This window comes from Lemur catta, chromosome 9 (genome assembly GCF_020740605.2).
Source record: "Lemur catta isolate mLemCat1 chromosome 9, mLemCat1.pri, whole genome shotgun sequence".
NCBI classification, from domain to species: Eukaryota; Metazoa; Chordata; class Mammalia; order Primates; family Lemuridae; genus Lemur; species Lemur catta.
This window is the reverse complement of record NC_059136.1, coordinates 4,870,204-4,895,100: the sequence shown is the minus strand read 5'-3', so window position 1 is coordinate 4,895,100 and position 24,897 is coordinate 4,870,204. Positions and strand designations below refer to the sequence as shown.

General features: G+C 51.9%; 1 protein-coding gene and 1 non-coding gene across 2 annotated transcripts in view; one reads left to right on the top strand and one right to left on the bottom strand.

Moving 5' to 3' along the window:
- Positions 1 to 796: 796 nt before the first annotated feature.
- Positions 797 to 905, bottom strand: LOC123645501. Its single transcript, XR_006737614.1, has one exon. It is a non-coding gene; the product is annotated as a small nucleolar RNA U13 (small nucleolar RNA).
- A 5,041-nt stretch (positions 906 to 5,946) lies between these two features.
- SEMA4B (semaphorin 4B) overlaps positions 5,947 to 24,897 on the top strand; it is a 37,166-nt gene continuing 18,215 nt past the window's right edge. The window contains exons 1-2 of the mRNA XM_045561696.1: positions 5,947 to 6,071; positions 17,632 to 17,889. Of these exons, the coding sequence (XP_045417652.1) occupies positions 17,760 to 17,889 (130 nt within the window). The 5' untranslated portion in view covers positions 5,947 to 6,071; positions 17,632 to 17,759. The remainder of the gene's footprint in view (positions 6,072 to 17,631; positions 17,890 to 24,897) is intronic.

Below are 24,897 nucleotides of genomic sequence, written 5' to 3'. Positions count from 1 at the left end.
ATGGGGCCGTCAGTGGTGGTAAAATGGGAGTGGTGGTTGGCGTGGGGTAGGGGAGGTATTGGAGACATCATGGAAATGTAAGAAACCAGACAGGGGATTTGTCGCCCAAGACAATGACAGTGTTCGGTGGAGAGAAGGACTGGGAGCCGTGTGCTGAGTCTCCAGTGACCACAGGGGAGTGGCCAGAGGTGGGCGGACAGTCTCGGGGCTTTCAGCAGGGGATGGAAGAGTGATGGTTCAGGAGGGCACGGATGTGATCATAAAATGTGTGGGTGGAGCAGCAGGTCCTGGGAGACCAGGGGAGGGGAGGAGGGGAGGGGAGGAGGGGAGGAGCGCAGGATGGAGCAGAAGCGACGAGAGGAGATACAGTGTCCTTTGGAGGATGCCAGGGGGATAGAGCAAAAAGTGAGCAGGTTAAAGGATTTTTTTTTTGGTGTATGGCAATTGTTCCCCAGGGTGCTTGCTTTCCCCGGGGACAGCAAAGGCATCACCTCATCACTTGGGAACCTATTAGATATGCAAATTTTGAGGTCCCACCCCAGACCTACGGAATCCGCTGGGCGGGGCCCAGCAACCTTTTGCTGTAACCAGCTTTGTGGCAATTCTGCTACTCACCCAACTTTGAGAACCACTGGAATTCCGCACAGGGAAAGTGGTTCACTTTATGGAAAAAAATAAAACTGAATACCTAACTTATCACATGGAAAAGTGGGCTCCGTATGGAATAAACACCTAAATGTGTCCAGAAAACTATGAAGCACATTTGATAATAGTATATATATTTTTTCTAAGTTCACCTCAGACAGGTAATGTGCCAGTGTCATAACAGGGCTTGAGGGAGGCACATCTCCCATATGAACATGAAAACCCAATCATCATGCTTACGTTTTATAATATAAAATGCTGAAGAATGCCTTTGTGATCTTGGGTCAGGGATGGACTCCTTAAAACAAAATTTCAAAAGCACAAACCACAAGACAAAAGGCACATTTTTGCATAAGGCAAAAAAAATCAGTTTGATTCATCAGAATTAGATTTCTGCCCAAGGATGGATAGATAACATTATCAAAGTTAACAGAGAAATGGTAAAATTGGGAGAATATATTTGTGACATCCAAGGCCAATAAGAGACTAATATTTAGATTTAGAATATACTAGGAATTTCTATGAATTAATAAGAAAAAGATGGGACTCAAATGGGGAAAAAGTGATTAAAGAGTATAATAAGGGGCTTTGCAGAAAGGGAAATTTAAAAGCTAATAAACATTGGGAGATGTTGAAATGTATTAGATGTCACAGAAATGCAAGTTAACAAAACAGTAGATAGCGGTTTTAGTCAGAGTAGCCTCAAACTCCCCAAAGTGGTGGAAACAACCAATTGATATCCACACAATAAATCCTTTTTTTTTTTTTTTGAGACAGGGTCTCACTCACTCTAGCAAGAGTACAATGATGTCATACTAGCTCACTGCAACCTCAAACTCCTGGGTTCTGGAGATCCTCCTGCCTCAGCCTCCTGAGTAGCTGGGACTACAGGCATGCGCCACCACACCTGGCTAATTTTTTCTATTTTTGGTAGAGACGGGGTCTCGCTGTTGCTCAGGCTGGTCTCGAACTCCTGACCTCAAATAATCCTCCCACCTCAGCCTCCCAGAAATCTAGGATTACAGTTGTGAGCCACCACCCCTGGCCGTAAAAAAATAATTTCTTATAACTTGATATCATTTAGATTGGAAAAACTAAGCAGATAATGCCAGGAGTTGGCAGGGTGTGGGGATCCATGGCTGGTGGGTGTAGACAGGCCACCCTGACTCACAGTTCATATGTGAAAAATCTCAAAGCCATTCTCACACTGGCCCAAAAGATAAGAGAGGAAAGAAGACATTTGATGCAGAGATATTTATGGGGGTGGAGAGTTGAAGGCAATGTGGGTGTCGGCTCCTGGTGGTGTAGATGGATGAAATGTGAGGGATGTAGGCAAGGAGCGGTGGCACACACCTGTAATCCTAGCACTGTGGGAGGCTGAGGCGGGAGGATTACTTGAGGCCAGGAGTTTGAGACTAGCCTGGGCAATATAACAAGACCCCATCTCTAACAAAGAAATGTAAAAATTAGATGGGCATGGTGGGGCACGCCTGTAGTCCCAGTTACTCTGGAGGCTAGGGCAGAAGGATTGCTTCTGAACCCAGGAGTTCAAGGTTGCAATGAGCTATGATCACTCCACTGTATTCCAGCCTGGGTGATAAAATAAGACCGTGTTCCCCCCAAAAAAGAATGTGGTGGATGTACACTTTAGAGTACCCTGTAGCAGCTAGATGCAATAGATCGGATGTACTCAGCGCAGCATGCATGGGTCTGCAGAATAAAAAACTAAAAGACAAAATGAGACATAAAACAAAATGCCTTTTATGTAAATTAAAAATACAAAACAAACAATCCAATTAGAAAATAGGCCGAAGACATGAACAGATATCACCAAAGAGGAGATACGGATGGCAAATAAGCACATGAAAAGATGTTCAACATCATTAGCCACCAGGGAAATGCAAATTAAAATCAAAATAAGATATTACTATACATTTACTAGAATGGCTAAAATTTTAAAAAACCAGCGATAACAGGAAATGCTGACAAGGATGTGGAAAAACTGGATCTCTCAGACATTCCTAGTGGAAATGTAAATGGTACAGCCATTCTGGAAAACAGTGTGACAATTTATCAAACTAAACATACACTTACCGTAAGACCCAGCAATGGCATTCTTGGGGCATATATCCCAGGGAAATGAAGACTCACATTCATATAAAAACCTGTACAGAGTGTTTATAGCTGCTTTATTTGTAATAGCCCCAAACTGGAAACACCCAAATATCCTCCGATTCAGTGGGTGGATGGTTAAACGCTGGTACGCCCATGGCATGGAGTACTTAGTACTCAGCGTTAAGAAGGAGAGAACTACTGATGCACACAATGACTTGGATGCACCTCAAGGGCGATGTGGTTGCTGGAAAAAACGCCGGTCTCCAGAGGTTGTGCACTGCGTGATTCTATTCACATAACATTCTCAAAATGACAAAACTACAGAGATAGAGAAGAGATTAGTGGTTGCCAGGGGACAGGGACAGAAGTGAGGGGACAAGAATGTGACTATAAAGGGGTACCACAAAGGAGTCCCCCCACGGTAATGGACTGGTTCTGTGTCTGATTGCGGTGGTAGGTATACAGGTCTATTCACGGGATCAAATTGCATAGAACTACACACACACACACACACACACACACACACACACGCAAACACAAATAAGTGCATGTGAAAACTGAACAGTAAGGTCTGCAGTTTATTTAACAGTCTAGTACCAATGTCAATTTCTTGATTTTACTATTTTACTGGTTATATGATGTTGCCATTGGGGGAAGCTGATGAGGAGTTCACGGGACACTGTGCTGTTTTTGCAACTTCTTGTGAGTCTATCGTTATTTCAAAATAAAAAACTTTTTAAAAATGTGTATACAATTCTAAAACACACATTTTACAAGAATGAATAAAAACAAAAGCATGTATATTAAACACCTTAGAATGGTAGTCTATGCCCGAAGGGAGTGGGAGGGGGACTGAGGAAAAAGGGAAATAAACAGCTGCATGAATCAAGGGTCCTTGTGCAGACCACTGAGAATAACGTGCTGTGAACCGGAAAAGGTATTAACTCAAACCTCTCTGCACCTGAGATCCGGCGGGGGGGGCGGGAGGGTGGCTTGGGGATATGGAGGGAAGGGGATCGATAACATTAAAGATAGGGCTTTTCTTCTAGGGCATTAAAGGTTTCCCTTTATTCAAGAGAAGCCTGGAAGAAGGTTGGAGGAGGAGGAAAGGCTGCTGGGGAGGGGGAGGAGGCGGAGGAGGCTGTGGAAAGCATTATTCTCTGAGGGCTCTGGGTGGTCTAGGGACCAAATGGGTCACAGTAGCCGAGGCCCTCTGGAGCTCTGAGGCCCCATGGGGGAGGCCTAGTTTCCAGGTGCTCTTCTGATGGCTGGTGCTCACAAGGTGCTCTGTGTGCTGGGAACTGGGAAGTGCTGATTTTTAGCATAGCCTCCTGCAACACAAAACCTCCAGGGGCTGGGTGACCCTAGGCAAGATCCCTAATTTAGCTATGCCTTCTGTACCCTGAGCGACTGTGCTCTCCCACGCCCAGCATTGTTGGGAAGGCAGAGCTAATAAGAGGATGGGAGGATTTTAAAAGCTATTTGCACAAGTACACAACCTTAGCTACAAACACGGCATGCACTACTACTAAGTGGATGACTGTGAGGAGGAAGGAAGAATACAAGGACAAAAAGGAATAATTGAGGAAGCATGTACCGGTTTATTGGCAAGGATGCTCATCTGGACATCGCTAAAGATAAATGAACAGTTAGAAACAATGTCCAATGGTAGAGACTTGATTAAAAATGTGTGCTGCATTCATGTGATTGAATACATTAAAATGAAGGTATGCAAGAATTTTTATTTATTTAAAACAAATTTCCTTTAGAGTCAGGGTCTGGCTATGTTGCCCAGGCTGGTTTTGAACTCCTGGGCTCAAGGGCTCCTCCTGCCTCTGGCCTCCTGAGTAACTGGGACTACAAGCGAGTGACTCCATGCTCAGCAAGAATTTCGGCAAGAATTTTTAATGTTATGGAAAAACATGATATATTGCTGTCCTCTGGAAAAGTTAGAAAAGCATATGTACTGAATAATCCTTTTCTAAAAGATGTAAGTGTATAATCATGCATAGAAGAGACACGAGGATATTCACCAAAATATTAATAGCGGTAGACTTGAGGTTTATACACTTTGCTTCACATAAATTGTATCTCAATTTTTTTTAAGTTTTAAAAAATATTGACACTGGTGGTGTGTGGGTAAGGTGAAATTAGAGGTGATATTATTTTTCATTGTGTTTTTCTGTTTTTCAACTTTCCTGTAGTAAATATGTGTTAACTTTCGTAGACAGGTAACAAAGCAACCACTTTTCTTCTTTTCCTGGAGGAGCTGCTTGGAGGAGCCTGGCAGCTCTGCCTAGAGAGGCCAGCGAGGGACAGTGTGCACCCAGGCCTGGCCAGCCCCGGGAAGAGACAGCCCCTTGGCCAGCCAACTCCAGCCAGCTCAGCCACTTACAGGCCCAGAACTGGTTGATTCAGGAACCGCCCTGAAAGCTGCTGTTGCTTTCCTGGAAGATAGGAGAACCAGGACGCTAGGGCCGGAGAGGGACGGGCCAAGGTCACTTGATAAGTGCAAGATATTTATAACCATATCTTTCGACTCCTCCTGCACAGCCAGCTCTTCGTTTCGTTTACTCTTTCGGTGCGCCTGCCCGTTGCAGGTTAAGGGACAGGGCGGAGACGTGGGCGGTTTCACGGCGGGCGGCTCTGCCCTCCTTTCACTTGCCTCCTGTCAACAATACTACCATTATTGAGAGCTGACCGTGTGCCAGACCTATGCCTCCACCATTGCATTTCTCACCACAACCGTGTGAGGTCTGCAGGTGACGAACTCTAGGCTCAGAGAGGTTAAGGAACTCATCCTAGGAAACACAGCCAGTTAAGTGGTAGTGGACCTCGGACTCCAACCCAAGCCAGCCCAGACCGCAGCCAGGGAGGCAGGCCCCGGGGCCCTGGCCCGGCGAGGCCGAGCTCTGCACGGTGGGAGGGCGCGGGGGGCGCAGCCCCGTGGGCTCCACCGCCCGCTTGGCCTAAGAGCCGTCGTGGGTAGCAGCCCCAGACCGAGGTGGGTAGCGTCGAGTTCCGAGTTGCTGTAAATTCCCGGGGGCGACGGGGTGCGGCCGGGCGGGGGTCGACCCCGCAGGCGCCCGCCGGACAATTCCCGTAAACAGGGGCGGGGCGGGGCGGGGCGGGGCTTGGCCGCGGCCCAGCATTTCCGGGGACGCCGCGCCGGACCGAGGGTGTTCGCCGGCGGCTCCAGGTCCCCGGGGACGGCGTCGGGCCGCCAGGCAGCGGCGACGAGCCCGTGGACACGCTGGGAAGAGGGGCCGCGCCGCGGGCGGTGGGCGAGCGCGGGCCCTGACTCCCTCCAGGTAGGCGCAGGGTGGGACCCGCGGCCCGGGAACGGGGGCCGAGGCCGCCGGGCAGCAGCCGCCGCCCCTTCCCCCACCTGCACCCGCACCTCCCGCTCGGCCCTTCTCCCGAGGGGGCGCCACCTGCACGCTCTGATGGGCACCGGCGCCCGCCACTGGGGAGCCTGTTGCCATAGCAGCGCGGGAGGCTGGGCCCGCGTTCCCATGGCCACTAGGGGCCTTTTAGCAGAGTCTTAACGCCGCCATGCGCCGCCCCCAACTCCCCAGCCAGGAATCCTGGCCCGGGAGGGAAGTCCTTCGGAATTCGGACAAGGCCTGGGCGCCTCCTCTGGAGGGTGGTGGGTGTGACCCCTGAGTTAGGCCCTCTGTCGTGGCTTCCTTCTCCGCGCTGGGCAACAACAAGGTGCACACAGGGGATGGGAAGGTGGGGTCCCGGGAATGAGGCTGCTGTCGTGGCTTCTCCAGAGCCATTCTGGTCAAGCAAAAAGACTCGGAGCCCTGGGTCATCTCCGGAAGGTCATCAAACCTCTGCTCACATTTCCGCAACTGTAATGTGAGCATGTTACGTGAGTAAGAATCACACATGATTCTTGTAAGGATCGAATGCCATAAGCACCGGGAAACGTACGATTAAAAAAAAATTTTCTCCGCAGATGCTTTGGAATTGAGAGATTTAGAAATTACCTTGTCCCTTCGCCTCTCATTTTCACAGGGGAAACTGGACCCAGACAGATTAAATTACTTCCCAAGATGAAATAGTTGGTGGGAAGATCAGGGTTTGGACTTGGTCTCCTGACTCCTAGGGCGTGGCTGTTTCCTTTGGTATTATTTCTGAAGCTTGAGGAAATCTGGGCTGTGTCTCCTTGCACCTGGGGCTCAAGCTTCTGGTGACATGTGATCTAAAGATGGGGACATTGACAACAGGTGAACTAAAGATGGGAAATGGAGGCTGTTGCCTCGGGGAGAACTGAAAGAGCCTTTCTCCCTGATGCATAAGTCTTGTGCCTTAGGGCCCTTGCTTTAACGTAGTATCTGACAGGATTGCCCAAAATAAATCCCCAGGAGCCAAGCCAAAATGCCACTTCTTCTGAAGCCAACAAAGCCACTGAGCCTGGAGCTGTATGAGCAGGAAAACCCTTTGGCTGCCCTACAGCAGGCAAGTGGGGCTCTGTCCTCCCCCCATCAGTGTGGTGCCTTTTCCTTTGGAAAGCGTAACCGGAAGTGGGGAAAAAAAGATCCAGGAAGGAAAACTTGAATGAATCCTTTGGAAATGATTTCAGACAGTCACCTGGAGCAGAAAACTCACTTATTCATTCAGTAAACATTTACTGGGTAACTGCTATTTTCAAGCCCGCCTTGGGGCTGGAGTTTAAAAACCTGAGTTAGCCTGGCCTGATCCCTACACTCCAGGAGTTTGTGCTAGAGAACCGAAAGGGGCTGTGTTGTGTAAATGAGTACTTCATTTCACTACAGCATAATAAGGGCCTTAATGGGAATCTGAGCCGAGTTCCAGCGAGTGCCAAGGGAACCCAGAGGAGCAGCTCAGGAAATCAGTTGAAAACAGCAGAATTCTATCCTGTGCAACCTGGGAGCACTTCTGGAGCTCTGCCAGGTTGGCCCTGGGCTACTACCTTTGTTGGAGACAAAGGAGTGAGTGAGTGAAAGTATCTAAAAAACTGTGGATGAGGATGGGTATTCTTTGGAAAGAAGAGTTTAAAGCATCCTGATAAACTGTAAGCTCTGTGAAGGCAGCAACCTTCAAATTTACTTTCCTTCAACTTAAGCAATGCTTAGAAGGCAGCAAGTACACAAGAAACATTGTTGAATGAATGAAAGAAGGAAGATGGCCGGGTACAGTGGCTCACACTTGTCATCCCAGCACTTTGGGAGGCCTTGACAGGAGGATCACTTGAGCCCAGGAATTTGAGGGCTCAGTGAACTAGGATCCCCACCACTGCTCTCCAAAGGAAAGAAAGAAGGAAGGGAGGGAAGGAAGAGGAAAAGAAAAGAACAAGGAGGGAGTGAAGGAAGGAAAGCAGGAAGGATGGACAGCAGCTTTTTATCATCAGAAGAGCAGGAAAGTTATAACTTGAGACAAAAACTGGCTGAAGTTCTGACTATGAGTAGAGTCTCCATGTGAGCTCTGGTCCTCGTCCTGACTTAGCACTTGTGTGACCTTAGCAAGTTCCTGAACCTGTCCTTGGCCATTTTTCACCTATGCAGTGGGACTATAACAACCCCTATTGTGAGAATTACATGCTCAGATGTAAAAAGCCCAGCACAGTGCCTTGCTTATAGTGAAAGCTCAATGAATTCTAGCCATGTAAATGTCAACTTCAATGTAGGTGCAAAGAGTTTGCCATATATTTCATGTCAAGGTTATATAACTATTCTAAACAGAGGTATCATTTCTTCTTACCTGATAAAGGCTGATTTGGGAGTTCCCCGTGTCTGCAGACTAACACACCTTACCTAAAGAGATGCTTCTTCCCCTTTTAGATAGGGGAAGGCTGGTGGCAAGGAGCTTTGTGAAATTAAATCAAAGTTCTGATTGCCTCTCCAGAAGTAGCATATCATTCTTGGGGTTCATAGCTCCCTGAAGCCCACCCACCCTTGGGGTTGGGGCTCCGTGCTCATAGGCTGTAGTGAAGAACGCAGGCAGCATTCGCAGAGGTGGCTGGGAGGAGCGAGCTGGGTCTCTCTCTTTCAGGGGGTTTGCGGAAACCACAGGTGAGAGAGCTGGAGAAAAGCCCATGGGGCTGGGTGGGCTGAGCCCCTTAGAGCCCCCTCCCCTGCTAGAGTTAAGCTGGGCCCACTCAGAACCCCTGTGCTCGCTCACAGTGCATAAACGGTGCCGCTGGGGAGTCACGGGCGGCTGTGTGTGAGATCCCTGTCCAGCCAGGCATCTGCGGTGCTGTCCTCACACCAGCTTTCTGTGAGTGTTGTCTCCTGATGCCATTGCATTAGTGTGGCAAGTGGGCACACCACCACGGGTGGTACATTCGTCAGAATCCCCACCCTGGCAAAGCAGGTGAGCGTGCAGGCTTTGGAGCCACGGGAAAGCAACGGCAACCCACCCTCCATCCCCATCAGCCTCCCGGGCATACCTGCTCCCCCCCACTCTCAGGAGTCAGCGTCAGCACCAAGAGCGGCAACCCCCAGATGACCTGGGGTGACTGGGAAATGCCAGGGGCAGAGAGCCCTTCCTCCGTGGGAAGGACAAGGCCACGGGGAGAGCCTTGGGCCTCCGGGGAGGGAGGTTGGTTTCCTACGGTAGAGGGAGGGCCTGAGCCTGGCCCTGGCCTCACAGGGCAATGGCCAGGGCTCTGGGACTCAGAGTGGGGTTTCAGGACTAAGAACCCAGTGGCAAATCAGGCAGATAGATTCCTGACTTTTTGGGATCTTGGGAACCAGGTCTGACAAGCTGCACTGGAAGGCGAGACTCTCTCTTAGACCCTTACCCTGGCTAGCTCCCGTCTTCACGTGGCCTGGCACACCTGCCTCCCACCTGTGAGTGGCTGCAGTGGTTTGAGAGCAGGAAAGAGTCCCTAAGCAGTCACTGTGCCCCTTTGAGGCGATGGGCACCAAGCATCAGCCAGGCCAGGTACCCAGACAGGAGAGCAGGCTGGAAGGCATAGGCAGACAGGACCTCCTGAACTTGTGTTAGGGGGGCAGGGGAGTGACAGTGGCAGCTTCATGTTCTACCCTGTCTGTTGGGGCAGGGACAGGTTGAGCCCTGCTGGTTGCACCACAGCCCTGTGGGGTGGGGGATCCCCTCCCAGGGAGTGGCCAGCTCAGGCCCCAACAGGCCCAGTGGGGCGGTGCTGGGTGGCGGTCTCCTCACCACAGCGGGCGCACCCAGGCTTGGGCTGGGCGGGCCGGTTCCTTCTCCCCGTGAGAGTTGCAGCCTCAGCAGCAGGTTAGCAGGAGGCCGCCGAACCTGAGGGGAGAGCCCAGAAGGGGGTCGTCAGGGATGGGCATCTAAAAGAGTTAAGTTGTTACTTGGGTGTGGCGTCGTGCACCTGTCCTCCCAGCTACTCAGGAGGCTGAGCTGAGATGATTTCTTGACCCCGGTTCAGGGCTGGCCTGGGCAACAACGTGACAGACCTTGTCTCTTAAAAAAAAAAAATTAAGTAAAGAAGTTGTTGAGGCTATGGGGCAGCTTTTCAGATAGGGGAGGTGAACCAATTACATAACAAGCATGGCCTTGTTCACTGAGCATTCGCTGCCCGCTGGCACTGCCAGTCACTTTGCATGTGCTGTCTCGTCAATTCTCCGAACCACCCCGAGAGGTACTGCTAGTGGGCTCATCTCAGACAAGGAAGCTGAGGTTCAGAGGGATTCCATGGCTTGCCTGAGGTCCACAGAATAACGGAAGGTGCTGAATTCTTCTGACAGAAGCTGTTGCCCAACCGTTGGATTCTACCGCTTACTGGAGAAAGACAAGGGGACAATGGAGGGGAATATGGTTCAGGGAACAGAGATGAGGCCGTTTATTTACATTTGTTGCCAGACCTTGGTTAAAAGCTGCCTGTGAAATTTGCAGGCAGTGTTAGTGCTGACCCTGGATGGATGCCCTCTGCTGCAGAGGGCAGGGCACTGCCCCAAGGAAGCTCCCAGCCCTCAGGACCTGGCAGCCATTGGTTGATTTAAAAGTACACACAGGGTATGCCAGCTGGTGTCGCTTCCTCATCAAAATGTACTGATGCTGCAGCTGAGCTGCTGCCAGCCCCTGGGGAGAAGACACCAGCAGCGTGCCTAGCCAGGGCAGGGTGGGGAGCCGCAGCTGCAGGATGGCATAAGAGGAGGGCTACGAGGGGTGGCGGGCGGAGGAGCAAGGCCTGGGGAGCTGGGCTGCAGCCAGTGCATGTGCACGTCTGTGAGGGCTCGCCAGGCAGCCTGCCAGTCAGCACCCGGGGGATGGGGAGGAGCTTGACTGCTACCCCAGGAGGGGGTGGGCAGGACCTTTGGGTTCAAGCTCCACTGGGCTCAGCAGGAGGCCCCTCCCCCACAGCCAGTAAACAAAGCAGCTACTCCTAGAGTAGAATTGTGGGAGCTGCAGAGCCAGGTTCCCCTGGGTGGGAATTAGGACAGGCAGGCCTGGCTCGGGGCCGCCTGGCAGGGGCCATCCATGCCCAAGGACGTGGCCTGCCTGTACCTGGGCAGAGGCTGAACCTGTGGATGATTAATGAGTATTGATGGCTTGAGAGGTTGAATGTGGCCTAGATAAACGGTTCCGCTGCGAGCACCTGCCCTGTGCCTATGCCCTGCGTCCCCTCTGTGCTGAGCAGGGCAGAGAGGCGGCAGGCGTATGTGTCCATTTGTGTCATGTTGCCAGCCACGCTTCCTTTTATTCTCTCTTTCTCTTATAGCCTTACTCCTTTCTCTTCATCCCCTCTCCCTCCTCTATAGTTCCTCTCATTTCTTTTTCTTCTTCTACCTGATCCTACAGGTGTGGTTTTTTTCCCCTTTTTGGCCCCTTTTCCTCACCACGATGACAGGTATAAGGTATAAATTTACGTACAATAAAATGCACAGATCTTAAGTGTGCAGCTTGATGGATTTTAACATTTGTGTACACTTGGCAAACCAACACCCAGATCAAGACGTGGAATATTCCCATTATCCCTGAAGTTCCCTAGTCTGCCTATGGGGCATGTGCCCGCCAGTCTGACATCTCTCACCGTAGAGAAGCTTCGTTTGGGCTTCTTTATAATGGATTGCTATGCAGGTTTTACCTTAATTCCTGTGCTTTTGTTCTTAGGTGTATATGTTTGTGTGACGAGAGAGTGTGTGGGAGAACTTCAGAGAGAGAAGGGAGGAGGGTCAGGGTGGGAGGAAGAGCAAGGGTGTGTGAGTGTGGATGGAGGGCCAGACTTGGCAATGACTTCATCTTGCTGGCTGGGGCACGGAGGAAGCAGTGCTTTTCTCTTCATCTCTTTTTTCTTTTACTCCCTTTCCAAGCTGCCCCCTGAGCTCTTTATAAATGGTGACATTCTGGCTGCCGAAAGAGACTTGCCTACACCCAAGAGTGGCAAAGGGGAACAGGAGACACATCGTTGGCTTGGGAACCACTCTCGAGCCCACAGGAAGTCAGCTCACATGAGACTTTTCTCTGCCAGTCATCCTCCTGTGTTTTCTAGTCTGGGGAGAACGCGTTAGCACACTAACGGCAGACCGGGGGCCCGCAAAGATGGGGCTACCATGCTGGGGATGTGGATTGGAGGGCACTTCTCCAGGCCACACTTGGAACCCTCATTTTGTCAGCCCTGTGCAGTGCCCGCTGGAGTGCCATGCTAGGCAGTGGGGGTTTGGAAGATGGAAGAGGTGTCACTGGCCACAAGAAGCTTGCTGTCCAGATGGCATATGGTGTACTGGAAGCATTTGAGCAGCCCTGAGCAGGATATAATTATCCACCAGGTGTGGCTGTGTCAGCCCCTGTCTCCTCGCCCCTGTCTCCTCTCCCCTGGGATGAGCACAGCAGTCAGACAATTCATGTGTTGCCAAGATACGAGGACAAAGCAGCTTCTCTGCTATGTTAGGAGCTACCTGATGCAGAGACTCAGGCAGTCAACAAATACCTACTTGAGCATGTGGCCACACATCAGGCACTGTTCTAGGTAAGAACAGTAAGCAGGAGATAGAAGAAGGAAATGCTATAGCTGGATTTCAACAAGATTCCTTGCAATTTCTTTCATAATATTCTTATGGATAATATAGAGAGATATAGGCTGAAACAGTACCGTTAGGAGAACACATAACTAGTTGTTCAATCTCCTAACCTGGATGAAGGTCTCTAGTGGCATGCCATTGGACTCTGTTTTTGGTTCTGTGTCATCCAATTATTATTATTATTTTTAGAGATAGGGTCTCCTTTGTCACCCAGGCTGGAGTGTGGTGCAGTGGAACTGTAACAGCTCACTGTAACCTCAAACTCCTGGGCTCAGGCGATCCTCCTGCCTCAGCCTCCCAAAGTGCTGGGATTACAGGCATGAGCCACCATGCCTAGCTTCACCCAATTATTTTTTATCACCAAATTTACCCCTAACTCTTCATCTATATGGACCAATTGTTAAAATTGTGCAGCAGTCATGTTCACACTTTTATAACATACACACACATTTGTTATGCTTAATCATTTGAAAGTAAGTTGCAGCCATCATGATACTTCATATGTGTCTAAAAACTTTAACAAGTATCTCCAGAAGACCAGGACTTTATGATACTCAAGAAATACCTTTTTTGTTTGTTTGTTTGTTTATTTTTGAGATAAAGTCTCACTCTGTTGTCTGGGCTAGAGTGCTATGGTGTTAGCCTAGCTCACAGCAACCTCAAACCCCTGGGCTCAAGCAATCCTCCTGCCTCAGCCTCCCGAGTAGCTGGGACTACAGGCATACGCCACCATGCCTGGCTAATTTTTCTACATATTTTTACTTGTTCAGCTAATTTCTTTCTATTTTTGGTAGAGATGGGGTCTCACTCTTGCTCAGGCTGGTCTCCAACTCCTGAGCTCAAACAATCCACCTGCCTTGGCCTCCCAGAGTGCTAGGATTACAGGCATGAGCCACCACGCCCAGCCAGAAATACCATTTTTATATCTAAGAAAATGAACAGAGCTAGGCATGGGGGTGTGAACCTATAGTACCAACTACTTGGAAGGTGGAGGCAGGAGAATCACTTGAGCAGAGGATGCAGTGAGCTCTGATTGTGCCACTGCACTCCAGGCTGGGTGACAGAGCAAGACTCTGTCTCTAAGAAAGAAAGAAAAAATGAACAATGCTGTAATATCAGCTAATGTACAGTCAGTATTAAAATTTTCCCTATAGCTCCATGGTTTTTTTGCCCCAAGATTCAATCAAGGTTACATATTGCATTTGATTATTATGTCTTTTTAGTCTCTTAACCTAAAACAGTGCTCTTGTCTTTTTTGTCTTTCATCAGATTGACCTTTTAGAAGAGTCCAGGCTAGTTGTCTTTTAGAATGCTCCTCGTGCTGGATATCCCTGATGGTGTCATTATTAGATCTGGGTTAAACACTTTGGGCAAGAATGCTACAAGGATTGATGATGTTGTGTACTTCTTACTGCATCATATCAGGAGGTAAATTATGTCAGGTAGCATCATCATTACTGGCGATGCTACTTTTGGCCCCTTGGTTAAGATGATGGCCACCAGATCTCTCCTTTAGAGACATATTTCCCTTTGTAAGGGATTAGTAAATCATCTGTGGGACAGACTTTGAGACCTTGTTAACATATAATTTCCTAACAGTCTTCCACCCAGTGGTTTCGCATCCATTGATGATCCTTGCTTAAATCTAGATTTTCTAATTATTTAATTTATTCTACATTTATCAGCCAGCATTTTTCTATAAAGAAAAGTTTCTTTTTCACCTCTTCTCTTTTCTCTCTCTGAGTTTCACTGGGGACTAAAGGATTGTTTTTTAATTTCATGCCTTAGACCCATTACTTCACTATGCCTTCTGATGCTCCAGCTGGTCATCAGACTGCTCCCATGTCCCTTTGACATGACCCCATTATTCTTTGATCACTTCTTTGCTTTCTGGCCCAACAGAATGTCCCATGTTTACCTTGTATTTTCCCTTTCATTTCCCCCAAGGAGTCTTGGTTCCATGTATTAGAGAGTGGTATTTAGAAACCAAGGTCTGGGTGTTAGGTCTGCTCACCCAGTATTTTTATCAGTGACTTGATAAAGGCATGAGGAATGCTACTGAATTTATAGATGACTTAAAACTAGGAAGGGACGCCAAATGTATGAGAACAGAATCAATAACCAGCATGACCTCAGTGGGATGAAGTCTGAGCCAGAACCAATAGATTTAAGAGCAGTAATTATCAAGTCCTGTGCTTAGGGAGAAAAAGTTAATTGCATAATTTCAGGTTTGCAGGAACTCTAACTGGACCAAAGTTGATATCAAAAAATAGCTCTGGCTGTTAGCTGACATGACTCAGCAGTACTCTGTGACTCAGGTTGCATTCGTTCATTCATTCATTCAGCTAGTACTTATTGAGGGGCTGCTTCCCATGTGCCAGGCAGTGTTCTAGAGGATTAGGATAAAACCCCTGTCCTCCTGAGTCACATTCTGGGGAGAGGGGGTCAGACAATAAAGAAAACCACAATAAATAACTCTATAGTATGTTAGTCATACAGTATGTTAGTAAGTGATGAGTGCTTTGAAAAAAATATCTTGGGGAAAGGGGAATATTGGGAGGAAGCTGAGATTCTTCAAGGTGATATGTGAGCAAAGAAAGATTTGAAGGACGCAAGGAACTCAGCTGTGTGGCTGTCTGGTGGAAGACTGCTCCAGGAGGAGCAGCCAGGTCAAAGGCTCTGAAACAGAGAGTGCCTGCTGTGTTCAGGCTACTGCACCGCTACCTGGGCTGGATGAGTGAGGGGCAAGTAGTGGAGAATGCCACAGCAAGGGTGGAGAGGATGATTTAGGGCCTTGCAGATCATTGCAAGTAAGATCTTTGGGTTTTATTCTGAGTGAGACAGGGAACCATTGGAGGGTTTTGACCAGAAGAGAGCCCTGACCTGGCTTTTGTTTTAGACTCACTCTGGCTGCTGTGTTGAGACAGATTGTAGGGGAACAAGGGAGGAAAGGAAGCAGGGAGAGAACAGTTAGGAGGCCTTTGCGATGATCAGGAGAAGGGGGAGTGTGGCCGGGTGGCCTGGGGTCTGGAGAGGTGGTTAAGTGGTCAGATTATGGACTTGCTAGTGGATCAGGTGTGAGGAGTGAGAGAAAAGACCGGCATAAAGGTTTTTAGCCTGAGCAACTCAAAGATGAAATTGCACTTAAATAAGGTAGGGAAGGCTTTAGTTGCAGCACATTTTTGGGGAGAAGGGGGAGAGATCAGGAACTTAGTGTGGGACATGCTGGGTTTGAAATTTCTACCAGACAGTCAAGTAGAAACACTGAGGCCATTTGGAGTTCAGGACATGGGTCTGGGCAGCAGATAGAAGCTTAGGCATCACTGGCTATAGATGGATTGACCCCATTAACAGACCCCACTAATACAGCATCCCAGCCTGGGCAATGGTGGAACTATGGGTGCCTGGTGCTGCCCACATCCCATGTGGAATTGTGTGTCCACTGCTATGAGCCCCTTTAAAAGGGGTGTGCTGGCCTGTACCATATCGACAGAGGGGTGTGTCAGGATGGTGGAGGTACAGAAATTATGGAGCATGAGGAAACTTGGCTGCAACAGAGGAGACCTGGGACAATGTGGGCGCTGTGCCCACCCTCTGACAGCCCCTCTGTTGCTGAAGAAGATATGGCAGACTCTAGGGGTGGGAAGAAGAGCAAAAGGAGGTGGCTCTCAGGCAGCTGATTTTGGCTGGGGGTGAAGAGGAGGTTTCCTGCAATTGCAGCGAATTCCTGGAGAAATGGTCCCCACTGCTATGGAAATGACTAGCAGAAGTTTTCAAACTCCTTTTGGCTCTATAGGAGAAATTACTGTATTTTACTGTAATCCTGTGCACGCTTAGGAAAAGGCTGAAACACATTTCTCAAAACTTACCATTTATTATATCATTGTACTTTGATATTTTGGTTTTTGTTTGTTTATATTTTAATGTTTTTGGGATCCACTAAATTGAGTTCAGAACCCACTAAGGCGTCCAGTGTGTACTTGGAAACCCCTGGTCTCAGCAGAGCAGAAGCAGGAAGACTGGGTTGGGTGCCTCTAGGATTCCACTCCAGCCTTACAGGGTTCTTTTCCCTGCTGGGCCACATGCAGGGTGTGCAGGTCTCACTTCCTTGGCAGTACATTAAATACTATTATCCCACTTAAGGTAATCTTGCCCTCGCCCCACCCGAGGGCTTCGCGTGTTCGGCTTCGCGTGGGCAGAATTGTAAGCGTGGACGACCCCGCAGAGGACCTAGACTAAGGGCTGAGCCTGCAGTGAATGCCCAGCTGGCGGTGGAGGGACCGTGCAGAAATTACACTCCCAGGCAACGGGTCTCCCTCTGGCCGCAGCATGAGCTCGACCGAGTTCCTTTGGTCGCAGACAAGCGGGTGCTAGGAGCACGGGGTGGGCACAAACGGGGGAGACCAAGGCCTGACCCTTCCGGGGCACATAGTGGGTAGACGCACGCTTGTTCCACGCCGCTAACGGAGGGTCTCTGAGGAGCCGGAAGGGGCTGGGGCCCGGGCCCGGGCGGCGGTGGGAGAGTCTGCGAGGTGGGGGCGGGGCACTGGGGGTCAGCTTTCGTCCGCGTCCCCGCGCTCCCGCGGCCTTGGCAACTGCGACCCCCGGCTTGGCCCCTCCAGGCGCTGAGTGCGCCGAGCCGGCGCCCCTCGTAGTTCCAGCGCCGGGGACGGGGGAGGGGAAGGGGCGGGCTGGGCCAGGAGCGGAGCGGGGAGAGGCAGGACTAACCGCCCCGCTTCCTCCTTCGGCCCCTCCCCCGCGCTCGCGGGCGGGCTCGGTCCGGGCTGAGACTGGGGGACAGGCGCCGGCGCGAGGACCGCGGTGCCGGGGGCGGAGGGGTCCGCGTCGCGGCAGCCCACTTGACCCGGTTTCCGCCTCCACCCCCTAGGTCGGGAGGCGGAGGCCCCCGGAGCGATTCGGGGCGGCCTGCGGGGCGGGGCCCGCGAGTCAAGTTGAGCCACCTGAGCCGGAGCCGCAGGACGCCGTCGCCAGCCGCCGTCCGAGTCGCGCGCCGCGATGGGCCGGGGGAGCTGGCGGGCCGCCCCGCCGGGTGTGCCGCCGCTCCTGCTGGTGCCGCTGCTGCTGCTGCTGGTGCTGCCGCCGCCGGCGACGCGGGCGCTCAGCCCCCGGGTCAGCCTGCAGCTGGGTGAGTGCCGGGGACCCCGCGGGGGCGCGGGCCGGGGAGGGGAGGCCTGCGGGAGAGGAGCTTCGTGCGGAGGTGGCCGTGACAAAGGACGGAGGACGGGGCCTGTCGGGGGCGACCCCTCCTCTTTTCAAAGCGCTGTGGGGAGGGAGGGTAAGAAAGGGGCCGCGGACCCTTTCTTCCGTTTTTTTTTTTTCTGGGCGAGGAGGGGGTCTCGCGCGTGCCGTCGCCCCCGCCCCCGCTCGTCCCCTTAGGAGGGTGCACTTTCGGTGGGGACTTGGGGGGCGGTGCTGGCCATCCGCTGGTCCGCCTGCCCCTCCACTTGTCTTTGATGCTGACCAGAGCCAGCCGCGGTGCCGCGCCCCCCCAACCCAGGGCGGCGCGGGGTAGAGGGAGGCCCGTGCTTGCCGCCCTATAAACACCGGGGTTCTGGTATTCCCAGCAAGTCGCAGCAGGGCCGGGAGCTGTGGTGGGGCGCATGCTCCATCCTCCCTCCTCGCCCCTCTACTCCTGGCTGGCCCCTGCGGTCCCCTGTCCCGACATGGAGGGACCCCCAGTCCCTAGGAGCGACCAGACCCGGGATGGGGGCAGCTCTGGGCGCTGAGGTTCCCAAGCCCTGGGAGTGACTCCTTGTTAGCCGAGTTCCTTTCCTGGTGCTCACTTCTGAGTCTGACCACCTCCCTTACCAGCCCTTCATTCTTCCCTTTTCTTACTCTCTTTCATCTAGTTGCTTCTCCAAATCCCCTGGAGCCTCAGGCTTTGGATTCAGAGAGTCCTGGATCCCAAGCGCATTTCTAGTACTGGGCAAGCCGTATCTTTCTGCTCCTGGCAGTCGTAGGTATCTTGCAAGGCTGTCTTGGGGATTTAATGAAACTAGGTGTATTACTCCTAGTATAGTAAAGTACACAGGTGCCCAACAGATGTTGTATTTGCAAGCCCTTTAACTTGTTGGTTGTCACGTTGTATGCATTGGAATAAAGCATGTATAAATTACAGGTTACAAACTGAAACTATACCAGACTTCTTTCTCCTTACAGCATCCCCACCCCTAAAAGCATCCTATTTACAAAAGGAAACAGTAGAATCAGCACTTAAAGCAGGGCCCTAGTAGCCTCTAGTTACCTTATCTGAACCCCTATCTGAAACATTGCAGATGACCTGGGTTCAAATCCTGTCTCAGCCACTTAGTAACCATATGACCTTCAAAAAGCTACTTAACTTCTCTGGGCCTTGATTTCCTCATCTGTAAAATAGGGATAATAATAGCACCTACCTCAGTGTTGTGAGGATTAAATCAGCTCATGTTTGAAAAGTCCTTAGGACAGAGCTTGGTACAGAAACTGTCCAGTAAGTGTTAGCTGTCATTCTTATTAAGCGTTTAGCTCAGAGTTCACTCCGGCACATCCTGCACAGATTAGGGTTGATTCTCCCTAGCATGGAAGTGGCGCCAGGGTATTAGTTTGACTGCAGCCCCTAGGGTGCCCCAGCTCGTGAAATAAGGTGAACAAGTGTATCCAGACCCGGACTGCTGCCTTGCTACCACATCTGTTGTGCCCTTAATTCTCTCAGCTTTGGGAGAAGGCACAGTGAGATGGGGACAGATGCTCCCACGGCCTCCACTTATGGCCCTGGGAAGCTAGGCGAGCTCATGAACTGTGTCAAAGGCAGTAGTTCTTGTGTCCAGCTCTGGAACGGGATGGGGCCACTCACAGGGTGACTAGGCAACAGAATTGGGGAGCTATGAAGGGGAACCGAGGGGACCTGCTTCCTGAGAGCAGCTAGAGCACTTGGTTATTATCACCCGCACAGCTTTAGGACCTGGCCCACTTCCACAAATCTGTGACCATCCCCAGGCTTCTGTCACATACCAGCACACCGTGCTCAGATCACATGGGTTCACCTGTCAGGGCTGCCACAGTTGGGCATGCATTTTGCACACTGTACGAACTTGCCCAGCTGAGGGGCTGAGAGAACTTGAAATGCAGTCCACGCTCTGCTCTCCGGGCTGGGGATCCTGGCGGAAAAGACGCTTTTTGCTGTGTTCTTGGGGCTGGGTCCGCCCAGAGGGGAACCCTGGAATAGGTTCACAGCCCTCCAGCCATCCGAATTTAAGAGCACATATCCACACTTGACTGCGTTTCCACCAGGCCCCGGAGTGCTCCCCTCCCTGGGCTTCCTCCCAGCCCTAACAGTGCCTTACCTTCCCCACCCCCAGCAGGCCCTTGGGCTTGTCGGGAGTCCCAGAGGGGACTGCCCTGGTGACTGAACAGGCTCACCCTCTGAGTGTGAGTGTGGGCTGAGGCAGTTTCCTGCCTCATCCCTGGGGGCTCATTAGGTGTTCTGGCAACGTGCCCATCATAGGGAGACCCATAGGGACCATGGACGCTGGGCCCGGGGCCATAGTGTCCCTCCCTCACAGGTCTCCCAGGGACAGAGGTATAGAGGTATGGCACTGGAGGCCGCACCCCCCTTTCCTGTCATCCAGAGACCTGGATGCCTAGGGACAGTGGGCTATGTCCAGGGTTTAAAACAAAATCCCCAGAAGTGGAGCATCTAGTTTGCCCTGCAGCTGGGGCCCTTCATAGGGAGCCCTCATGACTGTTGATAAGCAGCACATTCCTGGGGTGCTCAGGATGGGGGGCTCGCTTGTCCCCCCAGTGGCCAGTTTAGTGGGAGGAGTACCGGGGGTCAGTTACTGGGAGCTCCAGGGGCAGCTGGAAGTCTCCGTGAAAGGAGAAGCGTGTGGAGTGTGGGTTCTTTGTGATGGAAATTGCCTGCCTTGTGGGGTGCCAGGAGCAGAAGTGCTGAGTGGAAATGACAGCTGGCCAGGTGTGGGGGCCGCACAGCCTAGTATCTCCCAGCCTGGCCACGTAGGAAGAAACAGAACAAACCTGCTTCCGTGGCTCCTCAAAGTCTTATTGGGTCCCCTTATTTGGACAATTAAAGGGAGCTTTAATTTCCCCTGTCCCAGAAGTGCCTGGCTAGAAAGCTCTGGACACAGTGTTTCTGAAGCAGATTGGACATAAATCTGGTGGCCTGCAAACTGCAGTCAACAAAACCCCATTGAGCAGGGAGAACTGGGCATTTGCTTCCGATCAGCTGCTTGCCCCCTGACCTGGGAGCAGGCACGCAGGGTCAAGGCTGCCCTGAGAAGCCCACGATGCTGACCACTTGGTGAGTGTTCTGGCTGGTTACTGGCCTCTCACTGCCTCTGCCCACCATGAGCCTTTGTCTGCAGCTCTGTCCTGTGGGCTGGCACCTGCGTGGCTGTTCAGAGCTGGGTGGAAGGAGATCTAACTGTGGTGCTAAGGGCCCGGCTTTGAGAACTAGCGTGCCACCCTCACTAACCGCACAACCCGGGGCGAGCTCCCAGCCTTCTCCAAGCATGTTTTCACGTTAGGAAAATGTGCACACTAGCAGGACCCATCTCACAGGGTTCTGAGAGGATTACATAAAATAATGTATGTAAAGTGTTTGGCACAGTGCCTGGCACGTGCTACATCCCCAGTAACAGGTAGCAGCTTCTGCTCTGCTGTGCTAGAAATTCCCTGCCAGCCTTGCTTGCTGAGGTCATTTGCATCAATTTGGTATATACTGTCTGCTGGCGGTATTCAGGCCCTCTGCTGGGTGCCAAGACCTGGGCCCGCCCCTGCCAGGCCAGGGCTGCACTGTGCAGAGGAATGGAGTAGTGCAGACCCCACCCCTGCCTCTGTGCAGAAGACAAGGCGAGAACCCAGGGGCTGGCTGGAGGTCATTCCAAGGGATCTTGCTTAATTTAGTTTTCAAATGCTCCTGGTTCAGCCCTTTCGAAGTCCTCCTTTGCCCCAGGAACCTCCCCTGCTTGGGGCTGGATCACACTCTCCCTCCCTGCCCCTCACTGGTTCTGCTCTGCCCGCTGCATAACCCATACTCAGCCGGTGTTGAAATGCGTACGTGCCAGCCCAGGAAAGCGCTAAGCTTGCACAACTTTTGGGGCACATCTGGATGTACCAGCACATTTATCCTCCAGGAAAGAGGGAGGATGGCACAGGCCTGAAGGAAAGGCTGAACTTGGTCATGCCATCAGTCACTCCTTCCTTTATCCCCTTCTTAGGGCCTGTGCCCCGCCAGCCCCCAGTCGGCGCTTAGGCTAGTACAAGGCTCAGGGGGCTTCTGTTGGTCCTCCCTGGGGTCTGAGGAGGAGGAACAACAAAACGCGAGGCTCCTGTGGTCCAGGCCTGCCCTCGCTAGATTGGCTTTCTGGGGAGTCTTTTCGGGCTACATTCTCCAGCTGCTTTTCCCCAGCCGGCCTTCCCTGCCCCTCCTTCTTGTGTTCTGACCTCCCTGTCCTGGGAAGAGAACGGCTCACACGGAGGTAGCCATCTTTGGACAGATGCCTGAGGTCCTGTAAGGGCTCCGCTCTCTCTTGCCATTCCCAAGGCCTTTCCTCTCCTAGCCCTGTGGGGTCTCCCCAGTCACTCCCTAGCCACTGCTCTTGCTGACCATCTCTGCCACAGGGCAGGAGCCAGCCCTTAGGTGGCACATCTGGCATTCCAGCATGCAGTGCCCAGAAGGAGGAAGCAGGTGAGGTGACAGGTGTAGAGCTGCTGTGGGCATCAGGCTTTTAGTTGTTCTGTCTCGCAGATGGGATAGCTGCGGGTCATGGGAGTCAGGCATTTTATCCAGGTCCTAGAGTTCTGCTTCCCAAGCCTGTGGTCTCACTCTTGGTGGGAGCTTTCTGCTCTGCCCTTTTTCCGGCCCATGTGTTAGCCAAGTTTGTAGTCCAGCAGGCTTCTGAGAGGCGAGTGGGCACAGTAGGTGGGAGACAGGAGCCCTCGTGGTACCATACTCCTAACCAGGGCCGGTTAACCAACTGGCTTCCCCTTTCTTGGCCTCTTCTGGCTGGTCTTCCAGGAGAGGCCCCAGCAGGAGGAGGGAAGAAAACTGCTCACTTGTGGAGCGTTCGTTATGTGCCAGACGCTGCTCTTGGGTGTGAAGGTGCATTGTTTTGTCATACAGCTGAGGAAACCGGAGCTCAAAGAGGCTAACCCATATTGTCGGGGTCACGCAGCCAGAAAGGTTTGGGACCAAGCCTTGGGTACAGTTCTGATTCAGTAAGCATGTTCTTTTCACTAGGACAGCTGCCTCCGCTTCACCTGTGAATTGTACAAAAGTAGCGAAATGACCCAGCTCAGCCGTTATGTAGTTATGGGGTACAGATTTCCATCTGGTAAAGAAATCTGTTGAAGTCAATCCCTGGACAGGGCAAGGGCTCCAGCTGAGGCCCCCACGGAGCACAGGGGGCTGGGGCGGATGTCTCTGACAGTGGTGCGAATAGGGGCACTGGGCCAGAGCCAACCTGGACGTAGATTTTATTTGGCCTCCAAGTGCTTTAGAAAAATTTTAAATTAGTCGCTGATGTTTAAAACTTAGGAAATTTTACACAAAAATCCAGGTTCCCAGCTTTTCTGAAGATCTAGCAAGGCCAGGCCCCCACGCCATGGAGCAGCAAGCATCTGGGGCTCAGCAGCAGCCACCTCTCCAGAGAGGGTTCCTGCCTCCAGGTGGCTGCACCCTCACCCACCCTTGTCCTTCCCTTTCCTGCAGGAGTGGGCTTCTCAGGGGGCCAGGTGTTCGCCTGGGAAAAGCACCTCGCATGTGAAAAAGGCCTAGAGCAAGAGTGGGGAGGAAAGAAGCCAGTGGGAGGAGTGGGGGGCATGGGCAGGGCTGCACCTGATGTTAGTGTGTGCAGAGCTTGGTCTTCCCAGCAATCCCGCAAGGCCTCCCTCTCAGAGAGGGCAGGTGACTTGTCCAGGGTTGCACAGCAAGTCAGTGATAAAGTTGAGATTCACACACAGGTCTTGTGACTCCATGTTCGGTGCCCTGTCCAGTCCCTGAGGCTTGTCTCCTCTGTCACTACAGCACTGTAAGCTGTCATACTTCTGTCTGTGGCCCCTAGGATTCTAGGACTGAATGTTCAGTGCTTTGGGGAGGGGGCAGAGTGGAAGCAGTGCTTCTCAGACGCTTGTGAGCATGAAGCTTTGGACCTCCACGTTGCTCCCTTTGAATCTGGAGCCTCTCTTTGGACCAGAGCACTCTGAATTGGGGGACTCTGTCATTCAGTCGTTCAACCAACAAATGTTTATGAACAAGTGCTTGGAACTCACCTGATAAGGTATTGCAAATGTGGCAAGACATGGCCTTGACCCTCAAGGTGTGCTGAGCTTGGTGGCAGAGATGGGCACAGAAAGCCCACTGTGATCGTCACCGTGTCACAGGTGCACTGTGAGAGGTGTGAGCAGGAAATGGCCCCGCAGAGAACGGCCTTTGCCCAGCTGGGCATTCAGGAAGGCCTGCCGAAGGAGGTGAAACCCAGCTGAGTTGCAAAGGATGATAGTGAGTTAGTCAAAGGGAAGGGCCTTCCAGGCAGAGGCAACTGCTGGAGCAAAGACCAGAGATGAGAAACGGGCCCTTGCATTGCAGTTCTGTGTCACTGTTGAAATGGGAGGGTGGTGGGTGGTGGGCTGGTGAGTGAGGAGTTTAGATGATGGGGCATCATTGAAGGTTTCATGTAGGACAGTGACAGTTCCTAGAGAGCCCTCCAGCTGCAGCTAGCAGCTGGCCTGCAGGCAGGGAGCCTGTTGGGAGGCAGCTGTGGTGGCCTGGTGAGAGAGAATAGTGACTGGGCTTAGGACTGCGGTGTTGGAGATACGGAGGGGAATGGATTTGGCAAATACTGAGGAGGGAAAGTTGGCAGGATCTGATTATAGATTGGATGTCTGCAGGTGGGGGAGAGGGAGCAGGAAAGTGGCACCCTGGTGAGCAGTGACATCCAGACAGATCCCAAGCCAGGCAGTGGGACACGAGAGGGGAGGCAGTGGGGGGAGGTGCCCACGGAGGGTCTCCCGCATCGTGGGGTCTGGCGTGTTGGAAGGAGATCTGCACTTGGGGGTCACCAGCATCCACATCACTGAAGTGATGGGAATGGCTGTGTGACCCCGGGGCTTGCGCAGAGTAAGAAGCGTAGGGCCA